The sequence below is a fragment of the Cinclus cinclus genome, chromosome 15 (assembly GCF_963662255.1).
Source record: "Cinclus cinclus chromosome 15, bCinCin1.1, whole genome shotgun sequence".
Taxonomy (NCBI): Eukaryota; Metazoa; Chordata; class Aves; order Passeriformes; family Cinclidae; genus Cinclus; species Cinclus cinclus.
In genome coordinates this window covers 1177902-1203254 of record NC_085060.1, presented here as the reverse complement: position 1 = coordinate 1203254, position 25353 = coordinate 1177902, and the positions used below count along the sequence as shown (strand labels likewise).

The window sequence follows — 25353 nt, the reverse complement described above, 5'->3', positions numbered from 1 at the left end:
GGATTGAATCCCGAGGTGTGGGAGCTTCCCGAGCTCCTGAGCTGGTTTTGGGATTGAATCCCGAGGTGTGGGATCTTCCCGAGCTCCTGAGCTGGGTTTGGGATTGAATCCCGAGGTGTGGGAGCTTTCCGAGCTCCTGAGCTGGGTTTGGGATTGAATCCCGAGGTGTGGGATCTTCCCAAGCTCCTGAGCTGGGTTTGGGATTGAATCCCGAGGTGTGGGAGCTTCCCGAGCTCCTGAGCTGGGTTTGGGATTGAATCCCGAGGTGTGGGAGCTTCCCGAGCTCCTGAGCTGGGTTTGGGATTGAATCCCGAGGTGTGGGAGCTTTCCGAGCTCCCTGCTGGAGCTCACAGGCTGGGTTTGGGATTGAATCGCGGGGTGTGGGATTGAATCACGGGGTGTGGGAGCTTCCCGAGCACCTCTCTCCCTTTTATGTGCGGTGTCCCGGTGGAGCCTGATTGGCTCCACACCCTGCGCCGCTTCCAGGTTGGCGTTTCCTCCTCCCGCAGCCAGGTAAAGCCTTCCCGACCCGGCACCGGCCTCCCACCAGCGCAGCTCGCTCCGGCTCGCTTCAGGGTTTTTTTTTTTTTTTTTCCCTTCCTTTTCCTTGTTTTCCCCCCTCTTTTTCCCCGTTTTCCCCCGTTTCCCGGGCCGGGGCCGTCCCCGCCGGGGGGGATGAGCAGCGGGCTGGTGGACGCGGCGGTGTTGGCACCGCTCAAACCCGTCAGCATGTCCGGGGACCCCCACGAGGACACCCCGGTCTTCGAGGACATCAAAGCCCCTTCCCGGCCCCTGGAGAACCCTCCCGACCTGGCACAGGTAAGAGTTGGGAAGGGGCCGCTTCCGCCCGCTCAGGTGAGCGGACCCTCCCAAAAATCTCTGGATTTGGGCTCAATTCTGCTTTGGGTTTTTTTGGTTTTTTTTTTTGTTTTTTTTTGCTGCGACACCTCCATGGCTTTGTCGGCTCCCACTTCCCCCTCCGCTGGGTTTTCTCCTGGGCGTGTTGGGTTTCGTTTGGGAATTTTGGTTTGGGTGGTTTTTTGTTTCTTTTCCTTTTTGCCTCCTGTTTGCCTTCAAAACTCCTCGATGTCCGTGTGGGTTTTGCTCCCACTCCAGGGCTCAATCCCTGCCCCTGGGATTGGCAGGCCAGGGTGTGTCCAGGGCTTCTCCCACTGGAAAAGATTTTGGGATTTGGATTGCCGCGCCTGCGTGTGGCAGAAGGGAAACAGGACTTTATTTTCCATTTTATTTCATTCTCTGTATTTTTCCGCCACCACGGCGGGGAACGAATGCTCCTTGAGATTCCCTGGCAGCGTTCCCCCTAGATAAAAACCTGGATGAGTGGTTTTGGGATATTCCTTCAGACCCACCCCAGCCGGGGGGGGGACGAGGCTCTGTGTCCCGCCAGCAGATCCTGCAGCCTTTTCCCGGTGGGAAGCAGGCCCAGCCCCACCCTGGAGCTGTGGTTTCCCCTTTTCCTGCTCCGTGGGGCTCGGGGCGCTCGGGTAATGATTAACCTGAGCCCCACAGCCCCAGCGCCATCTTGATCCGGGCGGGAATGCTCCAGGCCCCGGCTCCAGGGACACGCAGGGACCCCCAAAAGCCATCCCAGCATGGCTGGCACCAGCCAGGGGTTGGGGCTGTGCGTGCTTCCCTCGTCCCCACGTCACCGGTGTTCCATTTTGGGGCTCCGTCCCACGGAAGGCTGCGTCTCCATCTCTGGATTTCCTGGAGATCCAGGATCCACCAGCAGTGCTCGTGGGTGTGGGGTCAAACAGGGGAGCCCTTCCTCCCTCCCCTGGGCTGTTCCAGCTCTGTGTGGGGTTTGGGGATCACCTGGGTCACAGCTGGGGATTATCTGGGGGGGAAAAGCTGTCAGCTCCCCCGAGACCTCCCAGAACGGGCTGGGGGAGGGCGAGCTTGGCGTCTTCCCTTTTTCCATCTGGGTGGGATGAGGCAGGGTGGCCACAGCCAGTGGGGCAGAGTGGCCGTGGCTGTCCCTGAGCCACCTCTTGTCCCCTTGTGGGGACACCCCTGGTTGGAGACACCTTCACTCCCATCCCATCCCATCCCATCCCATCCCATCGGCAAATTCTCCTCCCAGTTTGGTCCCAGTTTGCTCTGGGCCAGTGGCAGCCGAGGGGTGGCCTTGGAGGTGTCACCCCTTTGCCACTGACCCTCCTGTGTCCCTTTCTGGGCAGTGGCAATCCGGGGACAGCGGCTGAACTGATCCCACGGATCCCCAAACCCACCCAGGGACGAGTTTCCCAAGCCCTGGCCCCTTTTTCCCAGCGGATTCCGGAGCTGGAAGAGCTGGGAGAGGCTGCAGGGCTGGAAGCCTTTGCTCCGGAGGGTTTTTATCAGTTTGACAAGGCTGGTGCCAAAGGCTGTGACCTGTCAGGTTCCAGCTCGGGGCAATTCCCGCTGCTCTGGCTGCCCAAGCTCGGGAAGAGGCAGCAGCAAACGATCCCTGTGCTTTCAAAGTCTCATTGCCATATATCCCTCTAAAATTGCTTTTTAAGTGAGAGCTCTTTGCTGTTGAAAATTTTATTAGATCTGACTCAGGTGGAAACAGATCCTTTGTGGAATTTCCAATCAGTTTTTCCCTTTCCTTGGCTTTTCCAACCAAAAAAAAAAAAAAAAAAAAAAAAAAAAAAAACAAAACATAAAAAGCAGAGAAAAGAGGAGGGAAAAGGGCTTGTGAGAGGAAAGAACTTTTCCTTCCTGGTTTGAGTCAGATCAGCCAGAAAAAACGCATTTTCCTCTTTAAAGCTCCAGCGTCTAATGCTGTAGAAAATAATAATAACAATAAAAATATAATAATAATAATAATAATAATAATAATAATGGTAAAGTCAGGCACATCCAGGGAACATTTCAGGGGAGGAGGAGCTGATCCCTTTGTGTGGCTGTCGGGTGCCCTGGATGAGTGATTTATCTGCATGGAGGATTTATCCTTGCTCCCAGCCGGCTGCCACAACATTCCCGGGCACCTGGGGCTGGAGCAGCATCCCGGGATCACCCAGGGCCGGGAAGGACGGGGTGGGAATTGACTCCTCCAGACTTCCCTGCAGCTCTGTCCTTGAGGATTTGGGACGGTGTTGAGGGCAATCCCTGTCTCGCTGGGAATTCTGGTGTTGGAGGCTGCGGGGCAGGAGCTGCTGGGAAGAGAGGGAAGGACAAATCCCTGGGTTTAACCCCTTGCTGCCTGTGCCGGGCCCCAGGGCAGTTGTGGTGAGCTCCCGGTGTGGCTGAGGTGGGAAACGAGGAAGATCCCGATGAGCGTGGAAAGGGATTTTCCTTGGCTGCAGGCTGAGGAACAGCAGCAAAGGGCTCCCTTTGTGTCCCCTGATCCCAATTCCTGCCCCACGGGATTCCCCTCCCTGTCCTTGGCTCCCTCTGGGCTGGGAGGGGGGGGGAATCAGGAGGAATAAAACATCTGCAGCATCTGGGAGATGCTTGGGTACATCAGATGGGACCAGGAGAATTCCCAGAGCTTTTCCTGGCACATCACCTCCTCGGTGCCAGGAATGGCACATCCCACACCCTTCCAGCAGCGTGGAAGAACTGTGCAGCAGACTGGAAGTGCAGAACGCTGACGTGATCTCGGCAGGGATTTTGCTTCTGGATCCAGCATTTGTAGGAGTGCTCCAGCTCTCAGGAGCTGTTTCAGTCCTGTCCTGCACCTCCTCTGCCACCTCCTTGCCATGAACGTGGCTGTGGCTGTCCCTTGGAACAGGGGTGGCTTTTCCTGCTCCTTGGTGCTCCTCGCACAGCCCAGTTGGAACCACGGTGATGGATCCTGGTCAGGGCCAGGACAGTCCTGCCTTCCATAAAGAAAGCTCCTTTATTTTTTTAGGAGAGATGTTGGAGTGCCCAGCACAGCTCCCGGGGGATGACTGATTTCCTTGGGATCTCAGGAGCTGCAGGCAGGGAGTAAATTTGGCTTTTCTGCAGGGAAAGGGGAGATTGCCACTTTGGAATTTTGCTCTGGACCTGGAATGAGATGACTGGGCAAAATCCTCCTGGCTTTGGAGGAGGGTTCAGAAATTCCATGGAAGTGTGAAAAATCCATTCCTAAAGGGTGCTGGGAGCTCAGGTGGGCTCCAGGATGTGCAGGAATGAGGTGGGAGAGATGGGAAGTTAGATCTTGGCCAGGAGGAATGGGAACACCTGATCCCTGTGGCACGGGGATGGGTCTGGGAGCTGGTGGAGCCTGGCATGAGGCATCCCCAGAGGGAAGGATCCTTCCCTCTGTTTTTGCTTTGGGATCAGCTGATCCCAGTGTTTTTGGGATTTGCAAGTCTGATGGGCTCTGTGCCTGGCAGGTGCCTGCAGGGAACTGGGACAGATTCCCAGAAAGGATCCATTTATCCCTGTGATTTTGCAGGAAGACCCTCAGGAGAATCCCAGGGATTGCTCCCATGGCAGAGCAGCTCCAGAGCCTGCAGGAAGCTCTGGATAAAACCAGCGAGCCAAAACCCGGCAAATTCACCCACAGTATTGATTATTTTATTTTTCTGGAGGCCCCGAAGTTTCCTGGAGGCAGCGGGTGGGTGCAGGAGGGAGCGAGAAGCAGGATGGAAGGAGGAAGGAGCAGGATGGAACAGCTCCATGGAATCGCTGTGGCCGAACTTTGAGCTGCTGGTGGGACAAAGGCCGATTGTTCTGCCTGGGGAAGTTTGGCTCGGCAAGGAAAGGAGCGAGGGAAGGGGACAAAAATTCCAGGTGTGCCCTGCTCGTCCTCCTTCCTGTGACCTGCCCTCTGCTTGGATTAGCTGGAAAAGCTCCCGGTGGTTTTTATTTTTTTTATTTTTTTTTATTTTTATTCTCTCCCCCCCCCCCCCCCCCCCCCCCCCCCCCCTTTTTTTTTTTTGGAGAGCTGCAAAAGGAGGGGATGAGCGGATTTCCCTCTCTGGCCGTGCGTGGGAAGCAAACCCCATCACCTGAACTCGCTCCCCGGGCTTTGGGGAATGCATTTCTGGTTTGTGTGTTATTGTTTGGGAGTTTTCCCTCCCTCTCTCAAACCTGTTCGGTCACCTCCCGGCGCTGTTTTGTTCTCCTGCCCTGCTCCAGTGAGTTCTTTTATCCAACCCATCCACTGCAAATAATCGCACTTACGAGCGTCTTGTGAGCTTGATTACAGTGTTTGCTTTCCTTCGTGCTCCATTGGAGAATTCCCGCAGTCACAGGATCCCGCCGGGCTCTGGGGATTGGAGAACTCGTGTTTACAATTCAGATGTTCTCAGAACTTGAGCTAGCATGAAAAACCCTCCAAAAAAAACCCAAAAAAAAACCAACAAAAAAAACAAACCCAAAAAAACCCACCACCATGGGCTGTTTACCACATCAAAGAGCTCGCAGCCCCGTTCAAGATCGAAAGTCGAACAAAGAATCTTTCAATGAGCTCAGAAATGCTGCGACAATTCTTGGAAAATTATTGTTTCCTCGGCGTGATGGGGAGGGACCTTCGAGTTCCCACCCAGAGCAGGATTTGCAAGTATTAAAAATGCATTTCAGGACCTTGCTCTTTGTAGGGTTTTCAGTGCAAGCTGAAAATCATCCCAGTGTAGTTGCTCTGAAAACACAGGTTTATCCCAAAAAACAGGGTATTTATCCATCCCTTATGAGATCCCTCACACCTGAGATAATTCATCTCATGGATCTGAACCCATCCTGGAGAGGCCAGAGGATGTGGATTTTCTCCGGCCCATCCAGTCTTTCTTTTCTTTTTTTTTTTTTATTTACCCCAAATATTTTACTGTTGTCTCCACAAAAAACATAATTTCGCTGCTCCTCAGTGATATTTCAGGGAGTTAAACCCAGGAATGGCTGGATATATTAAAATTCCCCACAATGAGCAGGTTTCTAAACTGTGGAAAAGCCCCAAATTTGTTGGGAAAATCAGGGCATCCCCCCAGCTTCCCATCCAAAACATTCCCGAACGTTTCGTTCTGGGCAGCTTCCAATATTTGGGGGTTTTGTGGTTCTGTGGCGTGGGAGGAACTCAAACCATTTAATTTGGGGTTTGCCATCCCCTCGGGGATCCCAGTGGCAATGCTCAAGGTCCCAAATTCTTCCTTTGGAGCTTCCCCGGGGCTCGGAGTCTTCTCCAGCCTGTGCTGTAATCAACCTCGCTTAATTAACAGCAATTGGGGATATTTATACACAGGGAAATCGTGGAAAGGGAGGGTTTAGGTGGAAGGCCCTGGGGCTGGAGGAAATTCGGGATTTCTGCTCCCAGGAGCACACCAGAGGTCCCTGCCTGTGGCAGGGGGTGGGATGAGGTGGTGGTTGAGGTCCCTTCCAACCCAAACCACTCCACAATTCCACGAAATACTCGTGAAATTAAATCCCCCTGATTTAATCAGGGGACGGGGCATGTGGCAGGAGTGGATCTGCTCCAAAGTCCCCCTCGTCCCTGTTTTGGATCTCCTTGCTCTGGGAGGAGGTTGGGGCTGCAGGGATGGGGGGGATTTGCTGTCTGCACCTCAAACCTGACCTTGCCCGGCGTCTGCCCCGCGGTTTTCCTGGGAAGAGCAGGACTTGTGGCCTCTTGGATGGATCTGGATGCCAGGAGGGCTCCACAAGCCCCGGCAAGCAGCCAGTGACTCATTGCATCGTCATCCCCTGGGAGCGCGCCCTGGACGGGAGGGTGAGCTGCCACGGGGCTGGGGGCAGGCAGAGTGAACCCCACCACCCTGGCAGCTCCAGTGCCTCTCCCACAGCACATTCCCAATCCCCAGGATTACCCGGACAATTTTCTGCAGCCGTTCCTGGCCACTGGGATTGTCTTTGAGCCTTCCGGTTGCCCCAGTTACGCATCCCTGCCCCAAGGAGTGAATCCCAGCAGCTCGGGGGGATCCCTGGAGCTCCAAAGCCTCTCCCACAGCACGTTCAGCACTTGGGGCAGGGACTGGGGGAACGGAAAAACTCAATCCCAGCGGCCAGGAACAGCTGGAGAAATTTGTCCAGGTAATCCTGGGGATTGTGACGTCCAAGAGTCAGGGAGGGGCAGTTCTGGGATGGAGCTGAGTCCAGAAGGAGCAGTGGAGCTGTGGGGGATCCCTGCTCCTCCTGGCTAATTCCAATTTGGAATTTGATTTGTGCCCGTGGGACCCAGGGCTCCTTGAGCTCTGCCGTGGTTTGGCCGAGGCTGGAGAAGCTCCAAGCTTCTCCATCTTCCAGGAGTTGAAATGACATTAAATAATTTAATTTTTCCAAAAAATCCATCCAAGGGGCTGCAGCAGAAATCAGCCCAGATCGACCTCCAGGAGTTTGGATGGAAAACCTCCCCTTGGCTTTGCTGGAAAACCTCCACTGCCTTTCAGGGGCTTCCCCTGAGCCTTTGGTGAGCAGGAGCAGCTCAGAAACCATGGAATGGGAAAATCCTGAAAGCTGTGGAGGTCCAAATCGCTGAAATCCTCGTGTCCTCCCTTCCCACCCTCTGAGAGTTGTCCTCACTGATGGGAGAGGCCGTCTCTGATTCTCACCTTCCTTCCAGCTCCCTGCAGGGCTCAGGTGGCTCTTGGGGGTTCTGCAGGAGTGGGATCCACCCCAAAAATGTGGATCCACCCCAAAAATGTGGATCAACCCCAAAAATGTGGATCAACCCCAAAGTCAGCATGGTTCCCTCACCCTGTGAGCTGCTCCTGTGTCATTCCCTTCCCACTCCAGGTGTCTCCAAGGTTTTGTTATTTTTCAATCCGTTTATGGCTTTGTTTTTGGAAAGGTTTCTCCTGGCTGTTCCCAGTTGCTCCTCTCCCAGCCCCTTGACCTTGGAGTTGGATGAGGGTGTTTTCCCTGGCTCCCTTGGCCTTTGGGATTGTGGCATGGTCCCGGTGATAAATACCTGAGCTGGATTGCCTTTGTGGGAGCCTTTATCAGCTGCCTGAGGGAAGGAATTGCAAACACAGCCAGCAAGTCTGGGAGTGGGGCTGCCTGGATGGAGATTCCCAGCTTCCCTGGTTCCTGGAAAATCATTATCTACTCAGGGAAGAGCACTGGGATAACCCTCCCCATCTCCTGGGCCACCCGTGGGCACAAACCTGGAGAATGAATGGAATTCCATGAATGATTTGGGGGTAGCACCTCCTCCTGGAGTTGCTCTGAATCCCCAGGTTTGTTTGGGCAGGATGGGGTTTGGCAGGAAAAGGGGAAAAGTCTGGAGTAGATGATGGAAACCTTGGACTCGATCACCTCAGAGGTGTTTTCCAACCCAAGTATTCCACGAATTCGAGGGCAGCCTGGAGCTGCTCTGAGCCCCTGTGGGGCTGTGTGAGCCCATCCAGGGCCTCCCTTGGCCCAGCACATTCCCACCGGAGCTCAGGTTCCATCTGGGACACGGCTTTGTTGTTTACAGCAGCCAAACGTTGGGCACTTGAAAGGAAGAGTCCCGGGGCTTTCTTTGCTAATCCCGTTTTACAGAGAGTTCCAGGAGACTTGAGGAACAAACAGAAAAATAACGTCGATCCAGGTCGGTATCAAACCCAAATGATCAGAGGAACAAATATTTACCCAGGTCAATATTTAACCAGGAGACAATAAATGCTGATATTGAACCAAATCTGGATATAAATACAGGCTATTTATAAAGTGAGCCTGCAAAGGGGCACTGCCAGGGCTGTGCCAGGGGGGTTGATTGATGATTATCCTGCCCATTGTTTGCTGATTCCCTTGGAGGCTGGAGTTTCGTGCAGGTGCACGGAGGAGAGAGAGCCAGGGCTGGGTTGTGGCACGACCGTTGTGCCACACCTGTGCCCTGGGGACAGTGCCCCCCTTCCCCCTGGAGCTGTGTCCTGCTGTCCCCCCACTCCCCGAGCCCCCACTCAGAGGATCCTGGAGCCATGGAGTGTTTGTGCCAGGGGGATATCAGGGATCACCCAGCACTGCCCTTCCACCATCCCGGGCTGCTCCAAGCCCCGTCCAGCCTGCCCTTGGACATTGCCAGGGATCCAGGGGCAGCCACAGCTGCTCTGGGAATTCCATCCCAGCCCCTGCCCTCCCTGCCAGGGAACAATTCCTGATTCCCAATATCCCACCCATCCCTGCCCTGTGGCAGTGGGAGCCATTCCCTGTGTCCTGTCCCTCCATCCCTTGTCTCTCCAGCTCTCCTGGAGCCCCTTCAGGCCCTGCCAGGGGCTCTGAGCTCTCCCTGGATCCTTCTCCTCTCCAGGTGAGCACCCCCAGCTCTCCCAGCCTGGCTCCAGCCCTGCAGCAGCTCCGTGGATTCCTCTGGGTTTATTCCAGCAGCTCCATGGAATTTGTATGTTTTATCCCAGACTGGTTTGGGTTGGAAGGGACCTTAAATCTCACCCAGTACCACCCCAGCCATGGGCAGGGACACCTCCCACTATCCCAGGCTGCTCCGAGCCCCATCCAAGCTGATTTATCCTCATCCCTCTGCTGCTGGCCCCCAGGGCTGGATGCTCTTGCCTGCCCAGCATGGACACAGATGACATTTTTCTTGCCCCTCCTGTCCCCAAAACTCTTTGCAGCAGTGACAGCACCACGCTGGGGGCTGGCTGTGAGCAGGACCCAGCTGAGAAGGAATCTCCCATCTGGGGGATGGAATGGGAGCTGTGGCCAGGCAGGAGTGAGCACAGGGCTGGTGGAATTCTCCCCCAGCCCCTCCGTGTGCCACCTTCAGAGCTGCTGCCTGTTCAGCAAACACGGATTCCCCTCCCGGTCCCACCTGATGTTCCTGGGGCCGTTTGTCATTTCTCACCCGCAGATTAGGAGGTGTTTAATCAGGGGACGGCCACGTCCCACCCCCAGCTCCCCATGCTCCTGGTTAATTCGGGTTTATCTGGGCCCTGCCAAGAAATGTTTGTGTTGGACTCTGCTTGAATCGATCTCTGTGCTGATAACAGCTCCCCCAGGCTGGGACATCTGATCCAGGGATAAATCCCAGGCTCCTGCAGGATTTACGGGAGCTGGCAGGGATGGAGGGGCTCATGTCCATCCCTATGAGCCTCTGGAAAATCCACCCTGGAGAGGTGGGATGGTGTTGTTCTCTTCATCAAGCCACTGATTTTACTGGGGCTGGGGGCTTCACATCCTCCATCTCTTCAGGGGCTGCTCCTGAGCTTATCCCCCCCTCCAGGGACCTTTGGTCTGGGTGTGCTGGGTGGAACACTGCTGGTCCAGTGGCACAAACTGGTGTCCATGGCCTTACTGGAGTGGGCAAAGTGCTGCTTTGTGCCTTCTCCTCGTTTGTATTTTGGTTTTCTTTCTCTGCCAAGTTGAGGAGATGCTTCTCCAGGGTCAAACTTGGGTGACTTTGGGGGGAAAATCCCCCCTGGAATTCGGTGCTTTGGCTGTGTGAGAGGAGTTTCTTCTTGGCTTTCCCTTCCTGGACATGTAAAGATGGCTGCAAATGGAAGAGGGTGGGTTTAGGTGGGACACTGGGAGGGAATTCCTGGCTCTGAGGGTGGGGAAGTGCTGGGATAGAATTCCCAGAGAAGCTGTGGCTGCCCCTGGATCCCTGGAAGTGTCCAAGGCCAGCTTGGAGCAGCCTGGGACAGTGGAATGGGATGAGCTTTGAGGTCCCTCCCAGCTCAAACCACTGCGGGGTTCTGTGAATGATCCCAGTCCCTCTGGACTCCCTGAAGGTTTCTTGGTGTTTCCCCTTTCCCCTGAGCTGCTCCAGGGTGGCTGCTGGAGCCTGTGCCCGTGTTGTCTGGTGCCTCCTGTCCCCATCCTGGTCTCCTGGCCAGTGACTGGAGGGAAACTGGGGCCATGATCCCACTAGAATCCTGCTGGCTCTTCATCTGGAAGGCTCTGAGGCTTTTCCCCATCAGCTCACATCTCGTGCACTGTTGGGCTGAGCTGAGTGCCCTGTGAACCTGAGAACTTATCCTGTGTGTGGGATCAGTTCAGTCCTCCCCAAAAAGAGCCAGGAAATTGTTAATTCCCTGCCTGGATGAAGGGACAGGCTGAAATTCCAGGGCTGATCATTGCAGGGCTGATCATTGTAGGTCATTGCTGTCCCATGGGAGGGGGATATGAGGTCTCCAGCCTCGAGACCTGAAATTCTGCTGGAACTGAGCAGGAGAAGGATGTGGAATGAGCCCACAGGAGGCTGGTTTGGGGTAAATCCTGCTTTGGGATTTGCAGGGATCCCAGATCTCTTCCCTTCTTCTTGCTGCTGGCCTGTTTGGAATGCTGAGCTTGGAGAAAGGATCTGGGTCTGAGGGATCTGGAATGAGCCCTCAGTCCTCTGTGGCAATCTGTGGGATTCTGTGGGATTCTGTGGGAATCTGTGGGATTCTGTGGGATTCTGTGGGAGTCTGGGAGAGGCGGAGGCAGCAGAAGGGAGAGGGGCAGGACATTTGTGAGCTCATCCTCTCCTTGTGGGGATGTCAAGGGATTTAAGGTGCTGTGCCTCAGTTTCCTCAGGAGAGCTCTGTACTTCCCATGGGTCTCTTCTTCCCAAAGAGGCTTCCCTGTTCCTCCTTGGATTGCCCCAACTGTGGTGGGCAACCACTGGCACCATGGGCAGGGGAGACACCTGGAGGCCCTGGGGGGGCTCTGGGGGTGCTGCCCTCCTTGTCCAGGGGGATTTGGGGGTTTTTTGGGGTGGCCAAGGCGGGGAGCACACCCAACTAACCCAGCCCTGCCTCCCGCAGCTGCACCCCATGAGGATGGACCAGAGGATGCCCCCGCTCATCCTGGAGGTGAGTGGCTTCTCTTCAATCCTCCCCCTGCATCCTCCTGCTCCTGGTGGGAGGAGGAAACCCAGAAATCCCCGAGAGACTGAGCCGGGGCTTTCCCCACTCCCCATTCCCACTCCCCATATCCACTTCCATCCCTCCCTTCCAGCTGGGACACGTCCCTCCATCCCTGCCAGTCCCCTGTGTCCCTGTGTCCCTGTCACCTCCGTGGCCTGTGTGTCCCCAGGGCTGTGACAGGAGTGACACCAGGAGCACCTGAGCGCTTGAGTGGCACTTGGCCACCTCAGCTGTGCTGATCCTGAGCTGAGCACTTTGTAGGATCACAGAATTGTTTAATTTGGAAAAGCCCTCTAAGACCATGGAGTCCAACATTCCCCAGCACTGCCAGGGCCACCACTGCCCCGTGTCCCCAAGTGCCACCTGCACAAGGCTGTGAAACCCCTCCAGCAATGGGGACTCCAGCCAGGGCTGGACAAATCTTTCTGGGGAAGATTTTCCCAGTGTTCACCTTAAGCCTCCCCTGGCCCAGCCTGAGGCCATTCCCTCTCCTCCTGTCCCTGTTCTGGGAACAGATCCCGAATTCCCCCCAGCTGTCCCCTCCTGTCAGGGGGTTTGCAGAGCCAGAATTTCCCCGTGAGCCTCCTTTTCTCCAGGCTGAGCCCCTTTCCAGCTCCCTCAGGGATTCTCCAGCCCCTTTCCAGCTCCCTCAGGGATTCTCCAGCCCCATCCCAGCTCCCTCAGGGATTCTCCAGCTCCATCCCAGCTCCCTCAGGGATTCCCCAGCTCCATCCCAGCTCCCTCAGGGATTCTCCAGCCCCATCCCAGCTCCCTCAGTCTCTGGATTTGGATGGGACACTGGGTTGGGAAATGCTTTGGGGTCAGATGTGCCAGCACCAGGCTGGGCAGTGTTTTCCAGGTGTTTCAGGGCTACAGACATAAAATTCCTGTCTCTCCCTGTGGGAAGGATGCTGGTGCTTGGGATTCTTGCAGTGTGGAGAATTCCATGGGGTGGGATTGTTGTTGTCCAGGTCCTGCACACACACAGAGCAGTGGGGCAGGGCTGGTGTCCTGTCTGCTGTCCCTCACCAGCCCTTTCTCCAGGAGCCTGAAGGGGAATTACTGTGGGGTTTTTGTTTTTGTTTGTTTTGTAAAATTGCAATTATTTTTAATGGAAAGGCCAGGAAAAGACAGTGCTGTGCAGGGAGGGGCAGTTCTGGAGGAAGGGAGGTTGGGTGACACCAAACAAGGACCCTGTCCTGGTTTAGGGCAAAGTTGGGAGAAAATCTCTGAATGGGGTCTTAAAGCTGCAGAACCCAATATTCAACACCAACAGAACAGACAGTTGGGGGTACAAGCATCATAAATCGCCCCAAGACAGACCCTCCACAGAATCCTTTAGTTTGGAAAGTCCCTCTGAGCTCCACCTTTCCCCATTTCTCTTCCTGCCTGGTCCCCTGCGGCAGCAGGACCTTCCCTTGTGGGAACTGCAGGTGAGAAAGTGAAATGCCAGAGATAAGGGAAGTGTGGAAGGAAAAAGCAACCCAGCACCTTGCCCTGCCCCTGCTGCTGCCAAGCGGGGCCGTTCACTGCTCAGGAATGTTCGGCATCCCGAGCTGCCCGGGGCGAGCTGATTCCCCAGGGAACCTGCCCTGTGCCAGCCTGGGTGCCAGCAGTGCCCAGGGCTGGGCTCCAAGGCTTTAAATATTCCTTCTAGCAATTGGTTAAAATACAGTGAGCCCAACCCGTTGTCTTTTATCGCTTTTCTCAGCTTTTTAACATCTTCACGATCTATCGGTTTCTATCTAGGATTAGCACCTCTTCTGTCACATCTAACTGGCACAGCTAATATCGGCTCAGAAGCGAAATCAAAATATTTTTCTTTTATTGTCTCGTGCTTCATCTCTGCCCATTCTACTGGAAAAACACTGCGGTGCCTGTGGCAGAGGGACGCAGCAGGGCTTGGAGCTCTGGGTGAGGATGGGATGGGGCTGCAACTCTCCGAGTCCATCCCCTGTCTCCTGGGGTAAAGAAGGAGGGCAGCACCGGGGACAGGACCCAGGGGACGGCTGGAGTGGTGCCAGGGAGGGTTAGGGTGGGTATCAGGGAAAGGTTCCTCGTCCAGAGGGTGCTGGGCACTGCCCCAGGGATGCCAGGGCTCCAGGAGAGTTTGGTCACTCAGGGTGGGATTGCTGGGGGATCTGTGCAGGACCAGGGATGATCTTTGCGGATTTCTTCCATGCTGGGATGTTCCATGACTCCGCAGGTCACGGAATTGGGATTTAGGCTCTGTCTGAGTGAGAATTCCCTCTGAAGGGGGCTGTTTGAGCTCCCTTTACCCAGGACAGGAACTCCACGTTTGACGAGGACGGACGAATCCACGGCTGGACTCGCTGACCTCAGAGGTCTTTCCCACATGGAACAATTCCCTGATCCTGCAGGATTCCCAGCACAATCTGTGCACACACCAGTCCCAGCCTGGCCTCCCTGAGCTCCCTCCCGAGTGGCAGAGGGTGGATTTGTGGCTGTCCCCGTGCCTGGGTGACAGCCAGCTCAGCCATGTGTCACCAGCACGGCTCCCAGAGGTGCAAAGGCTCTTTGAATGAGCTGGAAGCTCCGTGATCCTTTCCCTGGAAAGGGTGAGGAAATCTCTTGGCTCCCACCCAGCTTTGTTAAGAGCCCTGAGGTGGCAGCAGGGCTGACTTTGGCCCATGGCACTGTGGTGACACAGTTCAGGGCTGGAGAGCTCAGCTCTGGGCTCTGCCAGGCAAATCCTGGTGCTTTTCCAGCTGCTCTCCATAGGAATGAGGGCTTTGACACTTGCAGAACCACGCAATTAAGGGCTGGAGCTCTGCACAAGAGCTTTGGTGCTGGGATCTGTAAATGCAGAGAGCAGAACCTGAGTCAGGCAGCACCAGGGGATGAATTTCCTCGAGGATTGCTCCATCAGGGTCCTGGATTGTTGGGTCTGGAGCCAGTTCCAGCAGGCAGGAACCAGGAGGGGAAGGAACCAGAGCCAGAGGTGCTGGTAGCTTGGAGGAGCCAGGCTCATAAAAACAGCTCTGTAAAACCAGAACTAACCCAAAGCTTAGGCCAAGGCTGAGTCACTGCCCAGGTGAGGCAGGAACTGTTCCCATTTTGGGTGAATTAGTGGCAACATCACTTCGATTTCTAGACCCAAATGATTCCTAATTAATTAAAGCCATTGTCCTAGAATTCCCCAGTTCATTAAAGAAACTGTCCCAGAATAAAACCCTCCTCAGGCTGCTGGGTCTAAAGGAGAGCAGAGCATGTCCAAGGTGAGCTGCAGATCCAACGTGCCTGAGGGATTCATTCCTTTCCTGGAGCTCACTCCTGCTGCTTGTGTGGCCAAAACTTCGTACCCAAAGCTTGCTTCCCTTTATCAGCTTTGATTTCTGTCCTACCTGCATCCTCTCAGGGACTTATCAGGGTGTTATCAGGGAGATAGGGAGGGGGGAAGTGGGGCAGAGGATGCTGATTCAGCCCTGGGGAGTCTGGCTGAGTCAGACCTGGAGCTAAATCACCTCAGCTCAGGTTCTTGGGCTGTTCCCTTCTGCTGCCTCCATTTCCTGCTCACTTTAGGGCAACAAGGCTGGTGAGGGGCTTGGAACACAAGCCCTGTGAGGAACAGCTGAGGCTTGTTTATCCTGGAGAAAAGGAGACTCAGGGGTGACCTTATCCCTCTCTACAGCTCCCTGAAAGGTGGCTCTGTCCGGTGGGGTTGGGTTTCCCCAGGCAGCTCTGATAGAACAACAGGACGCAGTCTCCAGCTGTATCAAGGAGAAATTAGGTTGGATATTAGGAAAAAGATTTCCATGGAAAGAGTGATAAAGTACTGGAATGGTGTGCCCTGGGAGGTGGTGGAGTGACCATCCCTGGAGGTGTTCAATAAAAGATTGGATGTGGCACTGGGTGCCCTGGGTTAGTTGAGGTGTTAGGGCTGGGTTGGACTCGATGATCTTGGAGGTCTCTTCCAACCTGGTGATTCTGTGATTTCTGTGATTCTGTGAATTCTGTGATTTTGTGATTGCTGTGATTGCTGTGAGATCTCCCAGGCTGGGTGTCAAGCTCACCTTTCCCATTCCCCGTGCCCCTGTTTCTGCCCCAGGCACGCTCGGAGATGGACAAGTACCTGTCCAGCGAGGTGCCGCCCGTGCCCATGCTCCCGGACAAGAAGTACCGCCGGGAGAGCGCCTCGGTGGTGGACGAGTTCTTCTCCACAGAAAAACCCAGCTCCGCGCCCTACAGCGTCAACATCAACGTCATCCTGCCCGACACCACCCACCTACGCACGGGGCTCTACCGGCCCCCCAAACCCATGGCCCCCTTCCCTCAGATCAAAACCGAGCCCGGCACTGGCTTCTCCCAGCCCTGCTCGTCCTCCTCCACGCAGACCCTGCCTGATTTCACCAGCGTGTTCAGCATGCCCCAGTCCGTGGCGGCCAACAACATCTTTGTCAAGCAGGAGATGCCCACGGAGATGCCCCTGCCCGCCCACCCGCAGCAGCCCCAGCTCTTCCAGCTGCCCCTGGGAGCTGCCAGCGCCGACATTCCCAGCCTGGCATCCTCCTCCAGCAGCAGCACCACGGCCATCAGCTGCCTCAGCGGGGTCACCATGTCCACGGGCTCCGTGGCCAGCGTGGCTCACAGACCCGTGCAGCCGGCGGGGCCCCTCAAGCAGTACCCGCACGTGGCCCAAGGACAGGGAAGCTTTGGGAACATCCCCGGGCAGTTCTACCCCTCTCCAGGGGTGACTCTGCCCCCCTCGCCCCCCAACTCGCAGCCTGGCAGCCCCGAGAACCAACCCGAGCTCATCAACACCATCTCTCCCCCGCCGTCCTACGAAGCCACTTTTGGACTGAAGCTGGTCCAGTCGTCCCAGATCCCCCCAGTCCCCAACGGGGTGGGGGGCCTGTCCCAGGGGCACATTGTGATGCAGCCCCCCAAGTACAACCGGCGCAACAACCCCGAGCTGGAGAAGAGGAGGATTCACCACTGTGACTACCCAGGTGTGCTCTTGGTGGGATTTGGGGGTCTCTGGGCACCCCGAGGATGGGTTGGAGCCTCCAGGGGGGATAATCTGAGATCCTTTTTGGGTGAACCTCTGCGTGGAGCCCCAGGGAAGTGGGAGGGAGTAGAAGAGCTTGATGCCACCAGCATGGTGTGGTTGCTGCTTTGTCCCCTTTCCTCTCCCTTTTCACTCTGGCAAAAGCAGCTCAGCAAGGCAGAGAGCGCCTGCAAAGCCAGGGATCTGCTCCTGGGAATCCGAATTTAGGAATCTGCACCTGGGAATATGAACTTGGGAATCTCCACCTGGGAATCTGCCCCTGGGAATCTGAATTTAGGAATCTGCACCTGGGAATCTGAACTTGGGAATCTGAATTTAGAAATGTGCTCCTGGGAGTCTGCACTGCGAATCTGAATTTAGGAATCTGAAGGACACGTCTCCCACTTCCAGGTCTGATCCCCAGTGCTGACCAGTTGTGGGGTTTGTGACTGAGGAAAGTCACTTCCCAGCTGTCTCCTGAGGGATTTACAGGCTCTTTCCACGGCATGGGAGTGGCTGGAGGGCAGCCCAGAGGCTCTGCCTGCTCCAGATCCCGTCTCCAGCCACAGTGCCAGGAGCTGCAGAAGAACAGAACAGGCTGAGAGAGATCTTTCTGTGCTTACACCTTCCCACTCTCTGGCATCCTGTGGATCAGGGGCTTTCTGGGCCAGAAGCTGCCAGTGGTTGATGGCTTGTGCAGAATTTTTTATTTTTTACCTTCTGCTGGTCATGGTGAGGACATGAAAGGTGGAATTAGATCTGAGACAGATTGCTCGTGTCTGACTGCCCAGAGGCTCATCCTGCAGGATTTGCACCAAGGCAAATCTGGTTTTAGCAAGATTTTGGTTTGTGGTGAAAAAAAGGAAAAATACCCCACTCTGTGCTGAATAAATCCTGGGTCTGTAGATGCAGAGATGGAGCAGGGATCCATGTGATCCCTCCCTCGAAGGTTCAGCTGGAGGTGACTCCAGTCAGGAATAATTCCAAGGAATTCTCACAGTCTGGTCAGAGTCAGGAAGTGAAGGGGCTTGGAGACTTCACACCTGGAACCAGATGAACATGGGAGACTTGATTGTAAACCCCCTATCCAGAACCTTCCAGGGTCTGAGGGGACTCCAGGAGGGACAAGGGATGGAGGGACAGGACACAGGGAATGGCTCCCACTGCCAGAGGCAGGATGGATGGGATATTGGGAAGGAATTGTTCCCTGGCAGGGTGGGCAAGGACCAAATTTCTCCCAAAATAACCAAGGAAGGATTTTTTTTATGAGGTCCAAGAGTGACTGGCTAAGGGGGAGTGGCTGCCCACTGACCAGGAAAGGATTAGATGGGATATTGGGAAGGAATTCCTCCCTGGAACAGGTTTCCAGATTTGCTGTGGCTGCCCCTGGATCCCTGGCAGTGCCCAAGGCCAGGCTGGAGCAGCCTGGGACAGTGGGAGGTGTCCCTGCCATGGCAGGGGTGGGATGGGAAGAACTTTGAAGTTCCTTCCTACCCAAACCTGTGATCTCTCTCCTGAGTGTGTGAGGTTGCCAAAGCTTCAGAGCAGCAGAAACAAAACTGAATGGGGCCACCAGCTCTTGTCCCTCCTTCCAAGGAGGGGAGAAGCAGCTCCTGCCCTACCTGAGCCGGGTGGGACCAAGGGCTGATCCTGGGCAAGGGGCTCCTTTGGGCTGGGTGGAAACACTGGGATGAAAAACATCCCCGTGCTGCTTGTGCAGGTCATAAATATTCAAATTCGTATTTGAATGTCCTCATCAAAACACAAAGCAGCAGGGCCACAAGGGCATCAGAGGCTTCCTTAAACTTTATCCAACTGAAACTTTGGAGGAATTAAATCTGACTCATTTTGAGGCACCACTCTTGGAACTTTTCCCCAGTCACAGTGTTTCTGTTAAACCCTGTCTTTGATAAAACCTGTTCATGCTAGTCCTGTGAAAACACTTCCCCCTGGCTCTGTTCTGGGACCTGGAAGCCAAGTTGTGACTGTCCCTGGCTGTTTCCTGCTTCCTGGAACATTTGTAGCACGTCTGCTGGGCCAGGGCTGTTCCAAAACCCAGCCTTGCAAAGTGATATCAGCTATGGCTGGAACCCAGAGAGACAGGGAAGCACAGAGGCAGAAATGAGGGAGAATTGAGGCTTTTCATCCTGCTGGTGGAAGGGGGGGGGGGGGTTGAACCTCTGTGCTTGACTCTCCCCTCCCTAATTCCCAGCACAATTCCCATGTGTGGCAGGAGAAGGTGTTAAAGTCTGAGCAAATGCTCTCTAGTTAATGCTGAGCTCAAGCCAGGATTATTTGTCTGGCCCAGCTCTGTCCCTCCCCTCAAATATCAGAGTTTGTTTGATCAAGGGTCCTTCTCTCACAAGGAAATTGTGTTTTTTTCTGCCCTTGCAGGTTGCTCCAAGGTTTACACCAAGAGCTCCCACCTGAAGGCTCATCAGAGGACTCACACAGGTAAGGGCAGCTCCAGGAAATGCTGCCAGCCTCAGGCACCAAACCCCCAAAAAGGGCAGGGGTAGATGGGATATTGGGATGGAATTCCTGGCTGGCAGGGTGGGCAGGGCTGGCACAGGGTGCCCAGAGCAGCTGTGGCTGCCCCTGGATCCCTGGCAGTGCCCGAGGCCAGGTTTAGAGCAGCCTGGGACAGTGGAAGTTACCGTGGTGCAAGATGAGCTTTAAGTCCCCTCCCGTCCTGATCCATTTTTTGATTCTTTGATTTTTTTGCCTCTCTGAGCTCTTCCCTTGAGATGTCCCAAATGCTACCCGAGGCTGATCCTGCTGATCCTACAGGAAGGTTGTGTTGCACGTTTAGGATCTCTGAGGAGACCAGAGCGTCTCTTTTGTGTCAAACCCCTTCCCTGTGGCTCCCAAGGAGAGGGAGGAACCCCTCGTGTCTCCTTGGGTACCACTCGCAGTTCAGGCAGGGCTGGGCAGTGCCCTCATTCCTGAGAGTGCTGCAGTGCAAACAGGGACCCCAGATCCTGGATCCCAGATCCCATCTCCCCTGGGCTGATCCCATCTCCCAGCTCCCCTGGGCTGATCCCATCTCCCATCTCCCCTGGGTTGATCCCATCTCCCCTGGGCTGATCCCAGCTTCCCTGGGCTGATCCCAGCTCCGTGACATTCTGCATTCAAGCCCCAGCACCCTCATTAAGGCATTTATTATACCTGAAACGTTATCAGATCCCCAGGTAGTCCAGGAACCATCAGTGCCCTCATAAATCTCTTTTATAGGAGGGCTGATCTTTACTGAGAGCAATTAAGCCGGGCCCAGAGTTCACTTCTCTTTTTTATGAACAACGACCAAACCCCATTCTGCGGCTGGGAATTGGTTCTTGCTCTTGGCTCTGTTCCTTCCTCCCCTTATCAGCCCTTCAAACAAAGAATTTCACTTTGTGCCTGAGCCACGATATTTCTTTGGCAGGGACTGGGGACGAGGGGGCTGGAAAACAGCATGGAAGGGGTGGAAAAAAGCAACAGGAAGGATGTTGTCCCAGAGCTGGGTGCTGATAGGGATTTATCAAAGTCTGGAATCAGAGCTTTAAAATTACATTAAATTAAATTAGATATTTCTTGTCCCTTCTGTTGGGAGCTCCATGCTCAGGACAGGATCCATGAGTTGGGCACCTCCTTGCCTATAATATTGAAAGTTGTACCCAGGAAAACTTGGGTGGGTTTGAAATCTGGGAAAACTCAGTGTTTTTTTCAGGTTTCCCAGTAATGAGGCAGGAAATCCAAAGTGGCTTTACCTCCTTCCCTTGCCCTGCTTTTATAGGGAATGGTGGAGAGGTGAGGGAGGAGAGCTGGTGGTGGTGTGGGATGAACAAAAAGCAGGGAATGCCATCCAGAACCACCCTACAATGCTGGCCCAGGATCTCTGCATCCAATATTTTCAAACCTCATGTTTTCTTTGGATCTCAACCTCGCTGAGCTCATCACCAGAGCTCCAACAGCATGAGCTCACCCCAAATCCTGCCTCAGCTCCATCACCCAAAGGGTTAAAAACGTCCCTTCTCCCATTCCCTGCCTGAGCAGCCCAGACCTGGGAGCTCTTTCCTTGTGGTTTCCCGTTGCCATGGCCGGTGTTTTCCTCTCCTGGAGCCACCACTCATTTCCTGGGTGCCACTGGGAGGTTAAACATAAACCCCCAGGCTGGGAATGCCACCCTGGATCCTTTGTTCCAGCCCGAGCTGCCCTGCTGGCCTGGGAGGGGCAGTCAGCTCCTGGGACAATGGAAATCCTGGGACAATGGAAAACCCGGGACAATGGAAAACCCGGGACAATGGGAAATCTTGGGTTTCTGTCCTGGAGATCAGTCTGAAGGCAAAGGGCTTCGGTGGGGCTGACCCAGACAGGGCACCTGGAGGGGACAATGTGGGGCAGATCCTGCTTTTGGGGACATCCTGCTTTTGGGGAAATCCTGTTTTGGGGCAAATCCTGCCTTTGGGAAAATCCTGCTTTTGTGAAAATCCTATTTTGGGGCGAATCCTGCATTTGGGATAATCCTACCTTTGTCTTGGCATGTCCCAAATCCCATAAAACCCCCACCAACTCCTTGCAAACCCTCTGCAAGTTCTGTGTTTACCTGAGCCATAAAAATCCCTTTCCCACGGAGCAGCGCTCAAGGGTCTTTGGAGGAGCAGGAAATGCTCATGCTGCTCTGCCTCCTCCAGGTTCATGTATCCACATTTTTCTGTTTTATCTACTGGATAAGACTGGCGACCTGGGCTGGAGACCTCAACTTCACTTCCCCGGCCAAACGTGGCATTCCCAGCCCTGGAATTATTCAAGGCCAGGTTGGATAGGACTGGATCTAGTGGAAGGTGGAATGTGGTCTAGTGGAACCTGGTCTAGGGAAGATGGGTTTTAAGGTCCCTTCCAAGCCAAGGCATTCCAGGATTCCCTGGTTCTGTGGGAGGAATGGCTCCCTGGGAAGCACGGAGAGGAAGGAATCCCTGGAAGTTGATGCAGGAATCCCTGGAAGTTGGTGGAACCTGTTGTGAGCGGGGTGGAACACAAAGAGCTTCCCAGTCCTTCCCAACCCGAGCTCTTCCAGGATTCCCTGGTTCCATGGAGCAGCCCGTGGGCGGAAAGGCTCCCTGGAAGCACGGGAAGGTCTCCCTGGAAGCCTGGGGAGGAAGGAATCCCTGGAAGCACGGCAGGGCAGGGCACACATGCCCGTGCACGCGTGCTGCGTGCGGACGTGCGCTCCCGCCGCGCCGCTGCGCCCGGCAATTGGCCCCGGAAAGGGTAAATATTTGAGGTCGGGAATGTCAGCACATTCCCTGAACTCTGCCTGCTTGTTCAGGCTGTTAAGAGCAGCACTAATATTTGAGAGCACCACGCCCTGCGTGGGGACGGGGCTGCAGCCAGGGTTCAGCGCCGCCGTGGCCTGGCTGGAAGCGGCCAAGGGCTTTTCCAGCCCAGTTCCCATCTGGCTGGGAAGGTTGAATGGATGAATGGGTTTAGGTTGGGATTTGGGCGTGTTTGGGAAGGAGGCAGAGAAGGCACGGGGATGACATCACCCGAACGCCCTGAGGGAAACACAATAGTTGTGTACAGAGTGGCTGGCAGGGGGAACTTGGAGGTGTGGAGCGTTAGGTCATGGAATCCTGGAATGGTTTGGCTTTGGGAGGGGTCTTTAAAGGCTGTCTGATCCTTTAGGGGCGTCTTCCACTAGATCAGGTTGCTCCAAACCCCATCCAACCTGGCTTCGAGCACTTCCAGGAATGAGGCAGCCACCAACGTTGGATGGCGGTTTCAAAAAATTCAGATTTTTCGGATCAAAATTTAGATTTAGAGCCCTGTCTTCCTCCTGGTGCCTCCTACATACCTTAGGAATTTTTACCTTTTCATTTTTAAAAAAACCCTAATTCACAAGCTGGCTTTAGCCAGAAATGCTCCAAAATCCAACAGGAATTTGAAGAGCACCAGAAGGCAAAGTGGGAAGGGATGAAGAGGGACAGGACCTGCTTGGTGCAGCTCAATCCCTCGGTGGCCCTGGGCTGTGCTCTGGGGAGCCCCGGCAGTGCCAAGGACCTTGGGAGTCTCCCAGAGGCCTGGGGGTGTTTTTGGGAGGCTGAGCAGGGGGAGAAGAGGGACGAGACCTGTACGGTGCAGCTCAATCCGTGGGCTGTGCGCACTGGGGAACCCTGGAGCGCCACGGAAGGTGGGCATCTCCAGAGGCCTGGGGGTGTTTTTGGGAGGCTGGGCACATGACCTGTGACCTGTGACCAGTGACTGTGACCTGTGACCAGTGACTGTGAGCTGTGGCTGTCCCCTGGGCAGGTGAGAAGCCCTACAAGTGCACGTGGGAAGGCTGTGACTGGCGCTTCGCCCGCTCGGACGAGCTCACCCGGCACTACCGCAAGCACACGGGAGCCAAACCCTTCAAGTGCATGGCGTGCGGCCGCTGCTTCTCCCGCTCCGACCACCTGGCCCTGCACATGAAGAGACACCAGAATTAGGAGCAGCTTCCCTTCTCGCTTCTCCAAGAGCAGCTCAAACTCTTCCCTCCTCCCAGGGGAGAGCCTGTACATAGGAACGACCCCGCGCCGCGATCAACCGAGGCGGCAGGAGAACCCCTGCCAGCCTGGCCCCGACTCTGTCTGGTTTTCCAAGAGACTGGATCCAGCCCAGCTCATTTCAGATGAGCCCTGACTGCAGACTGATCTCCTGACGAGGCTCCTGGTGGCACCGGGCTGATGGAGCTAGGATTCCCAAAGGTTTTCTTCTGGCAATCCTGCTATTTATTTGTCACTCAGGAGCGACTGTGTGTCTCAACTTTTGGGATGGGTTTCGCCCCTTTGGTGAGGCCCAGGAGGATGTGACAGCTTAGCTGTGACAGGTCTCACCTGGACTCTCTTGGACAGTGCCATGGCGTAGCTGTGGATGTGACACCGTGTGACCATGGACGTGGCACCTTGTCCCACGGTGTGACCGTGGGTGTGGCATCAATGTCTCATGGTGTGACACCGGTGCCATGGTGTGACGGTGGACGTGGCACTGTCCCCCATGGTGTGACCATGGGTATGGCACCAGTACTATGGTGTGACCATGAATATTACACTGTCCCCCATGGTGTGACCATGGACGTGGCACTGTCCCACATGGTGTGACCATGGATGTGCCACCAGTGCTGTGCCAGAACAGGAGCCGTGTCCAGGGCTCTTGGGGTGACAGTGCCAGTTTCTGTGGAGGCATGGAAGAACAGACCTGTGACAAACTCACCCTTCAGACAAAGGGCAGCACAAAAGCAGGTGACAAGAGCGTCACCTGTGTCCCACTGAGCCCATTCCTGGCAGCCAGCCTGGGACTGCGAGCACCTGCCCTGCCTGGCCAGGTTTTTATGGTTGTGTCCTTTGCATTTCTGCTTCCAAGAGGAATTTGGACTTCAGGTGTGTCTGGGAGGACCAGTGTGTTTGAAGCCACCTGAGGGACAGCAAAAGAGCCACTCCTGAAGGTCTGGTGTCCCAGAAGCCACCAGTGCTGCCCTTCTCCAAAATCCTACAAGGACTCGGTGGCTGCTGGTTCCACCAGGCCTGAGCTGTTGCCATTCCATCAGATGGGGAAAAAAAAAAAAAGAAAGGAAAAAACCAGCTTGGAACCAAATTCCAATAAATCCTGCTGTTCAGAGTGGAATCACATGACTACCTCACAGGTTCACCACCTCCTTCCCCCACCCCGTGCGGTGCACATCCCCGTTCTCCAAAGCCTTCCTGAGGTTAAATTGGGGCTCAACAAGAGCCAGTTCCAAGACCAGCTGTGAGAGTTGTAAATAAATCAGGACCAAATCACGGGGCTGCTGTGTCCAGCAGAATATTGACTCCTCCTCCTCCTCCTCTCTTGTTTTTCCTTGGATAAATTTGGATGTGTGGGATGGAAGGCCACGCTGGACCGTGGCATGGTCAGGTAGGAATTTGGAGGCCACTCCTCTCTGCTGTTGCCAAAGCCGCTGCTGGGTTCCTGCTTGGCCTTTTCCTTGGATGAACAGAGCCAATCCCATGGGTCTGTTTGACAGGAGAGGAGGGCAGGAAGGATTTGGGCTGGGTGATGGTCCAGCTCAGCCGTGACTCTTCCCTGTGGCTCTTTGGCCAGGAGCCTCCCGTGCCCCCAGGGAGGGTGGGAATGGAGGGGGGAAAGGCCATGGAATTGCTGGATGGTTTTGCCAACAGCGGGAACCATTTTCCAGCCCTCAGCACTGACCTCTACGCGCCAAGATGGTTTTTTGGGGCATCTCTTGTGGTTGAACCTCCCCGTGCAGGAGCCAAACCACAAGGCACAGGGTCCCCACGTGTGTCACCATCAGCCCCACCCGTGGCCCTGTCTCTTCACCCCTCTGCCTTTGGAGAAGGAAACCTCCTCTTCCCATCCCTAATTCCCCTCTTTCCCCACCCTGTGATGTTTTAAAAACCAGTGCAAAGCCAAACCCACCAACAGGCAGCTTGGAATCCAAGGGGAATTGGACAAAATTTTCCAGCTAATCTTGGGAATCTTTTTCCCTGCAGCCTCTGCTTGTCCTCCCCTGGACTCTGTGTGTGTAAATATATAAATATATATATATATTTTTTTTTTTTTTTAATTTGGTGAGGGGCAGAAGTGTTTTAACACTCA

At 54.9% G+C, this 25353-nt stretch overlaps 1 protein-coding gene across 1 annotated transcript; it reads left to right on the top strand.

Annotated features, from left to right (window-relative positions):
• Window positions 1-296: 296 nt before the first annotated feature.
• Window positions 297-23207, top strand: LOC134049892 (Krueppel-like factor 5). The gene is made up of 5 exons (XM_062502623.1): window positions 297-819; window positions 11631-11678; window positions 15802-16702; window positions 19135-19194; window positions 23029-23207. Exons 1-5 carry the CDS (start codon window positions 433-435, stop codon window positions 23205-23207), a joined length of 1575 nt encoding a protein of 524 aa, XP_062358607.1. The 5' UTR covers window positions 297-432.
• The last annotated feature ends 2146 nt before the right edge of the window (window positions 23208-25353 follow it).

Excerpts from the sequence above, each read along its gene's own strand:
- LOC134049892 (XM_062502623.1), top strand. The coding sequence starts at position 433 with ATGTGCGGTGTCCCGGTGGAGCCTGATTGGCTCCACACCCTGCGCCGC. Across the intron at positions 820-11,630 it reads ACCCTCCCGACCTGGCACAG|CTGCACCCCATGAGGATGGA; the intron begins GTAAGAGTTGGG and ends TGCCTCCCGCAG. Across the intron at positions 11,679-15,801 it reads TGCCCCCGCTCATCCTGGAG|GCACGCTCGGAGATGGACAA; the intron begins GTGAGTGGCTTC and ends TTTCTGCCCCAG.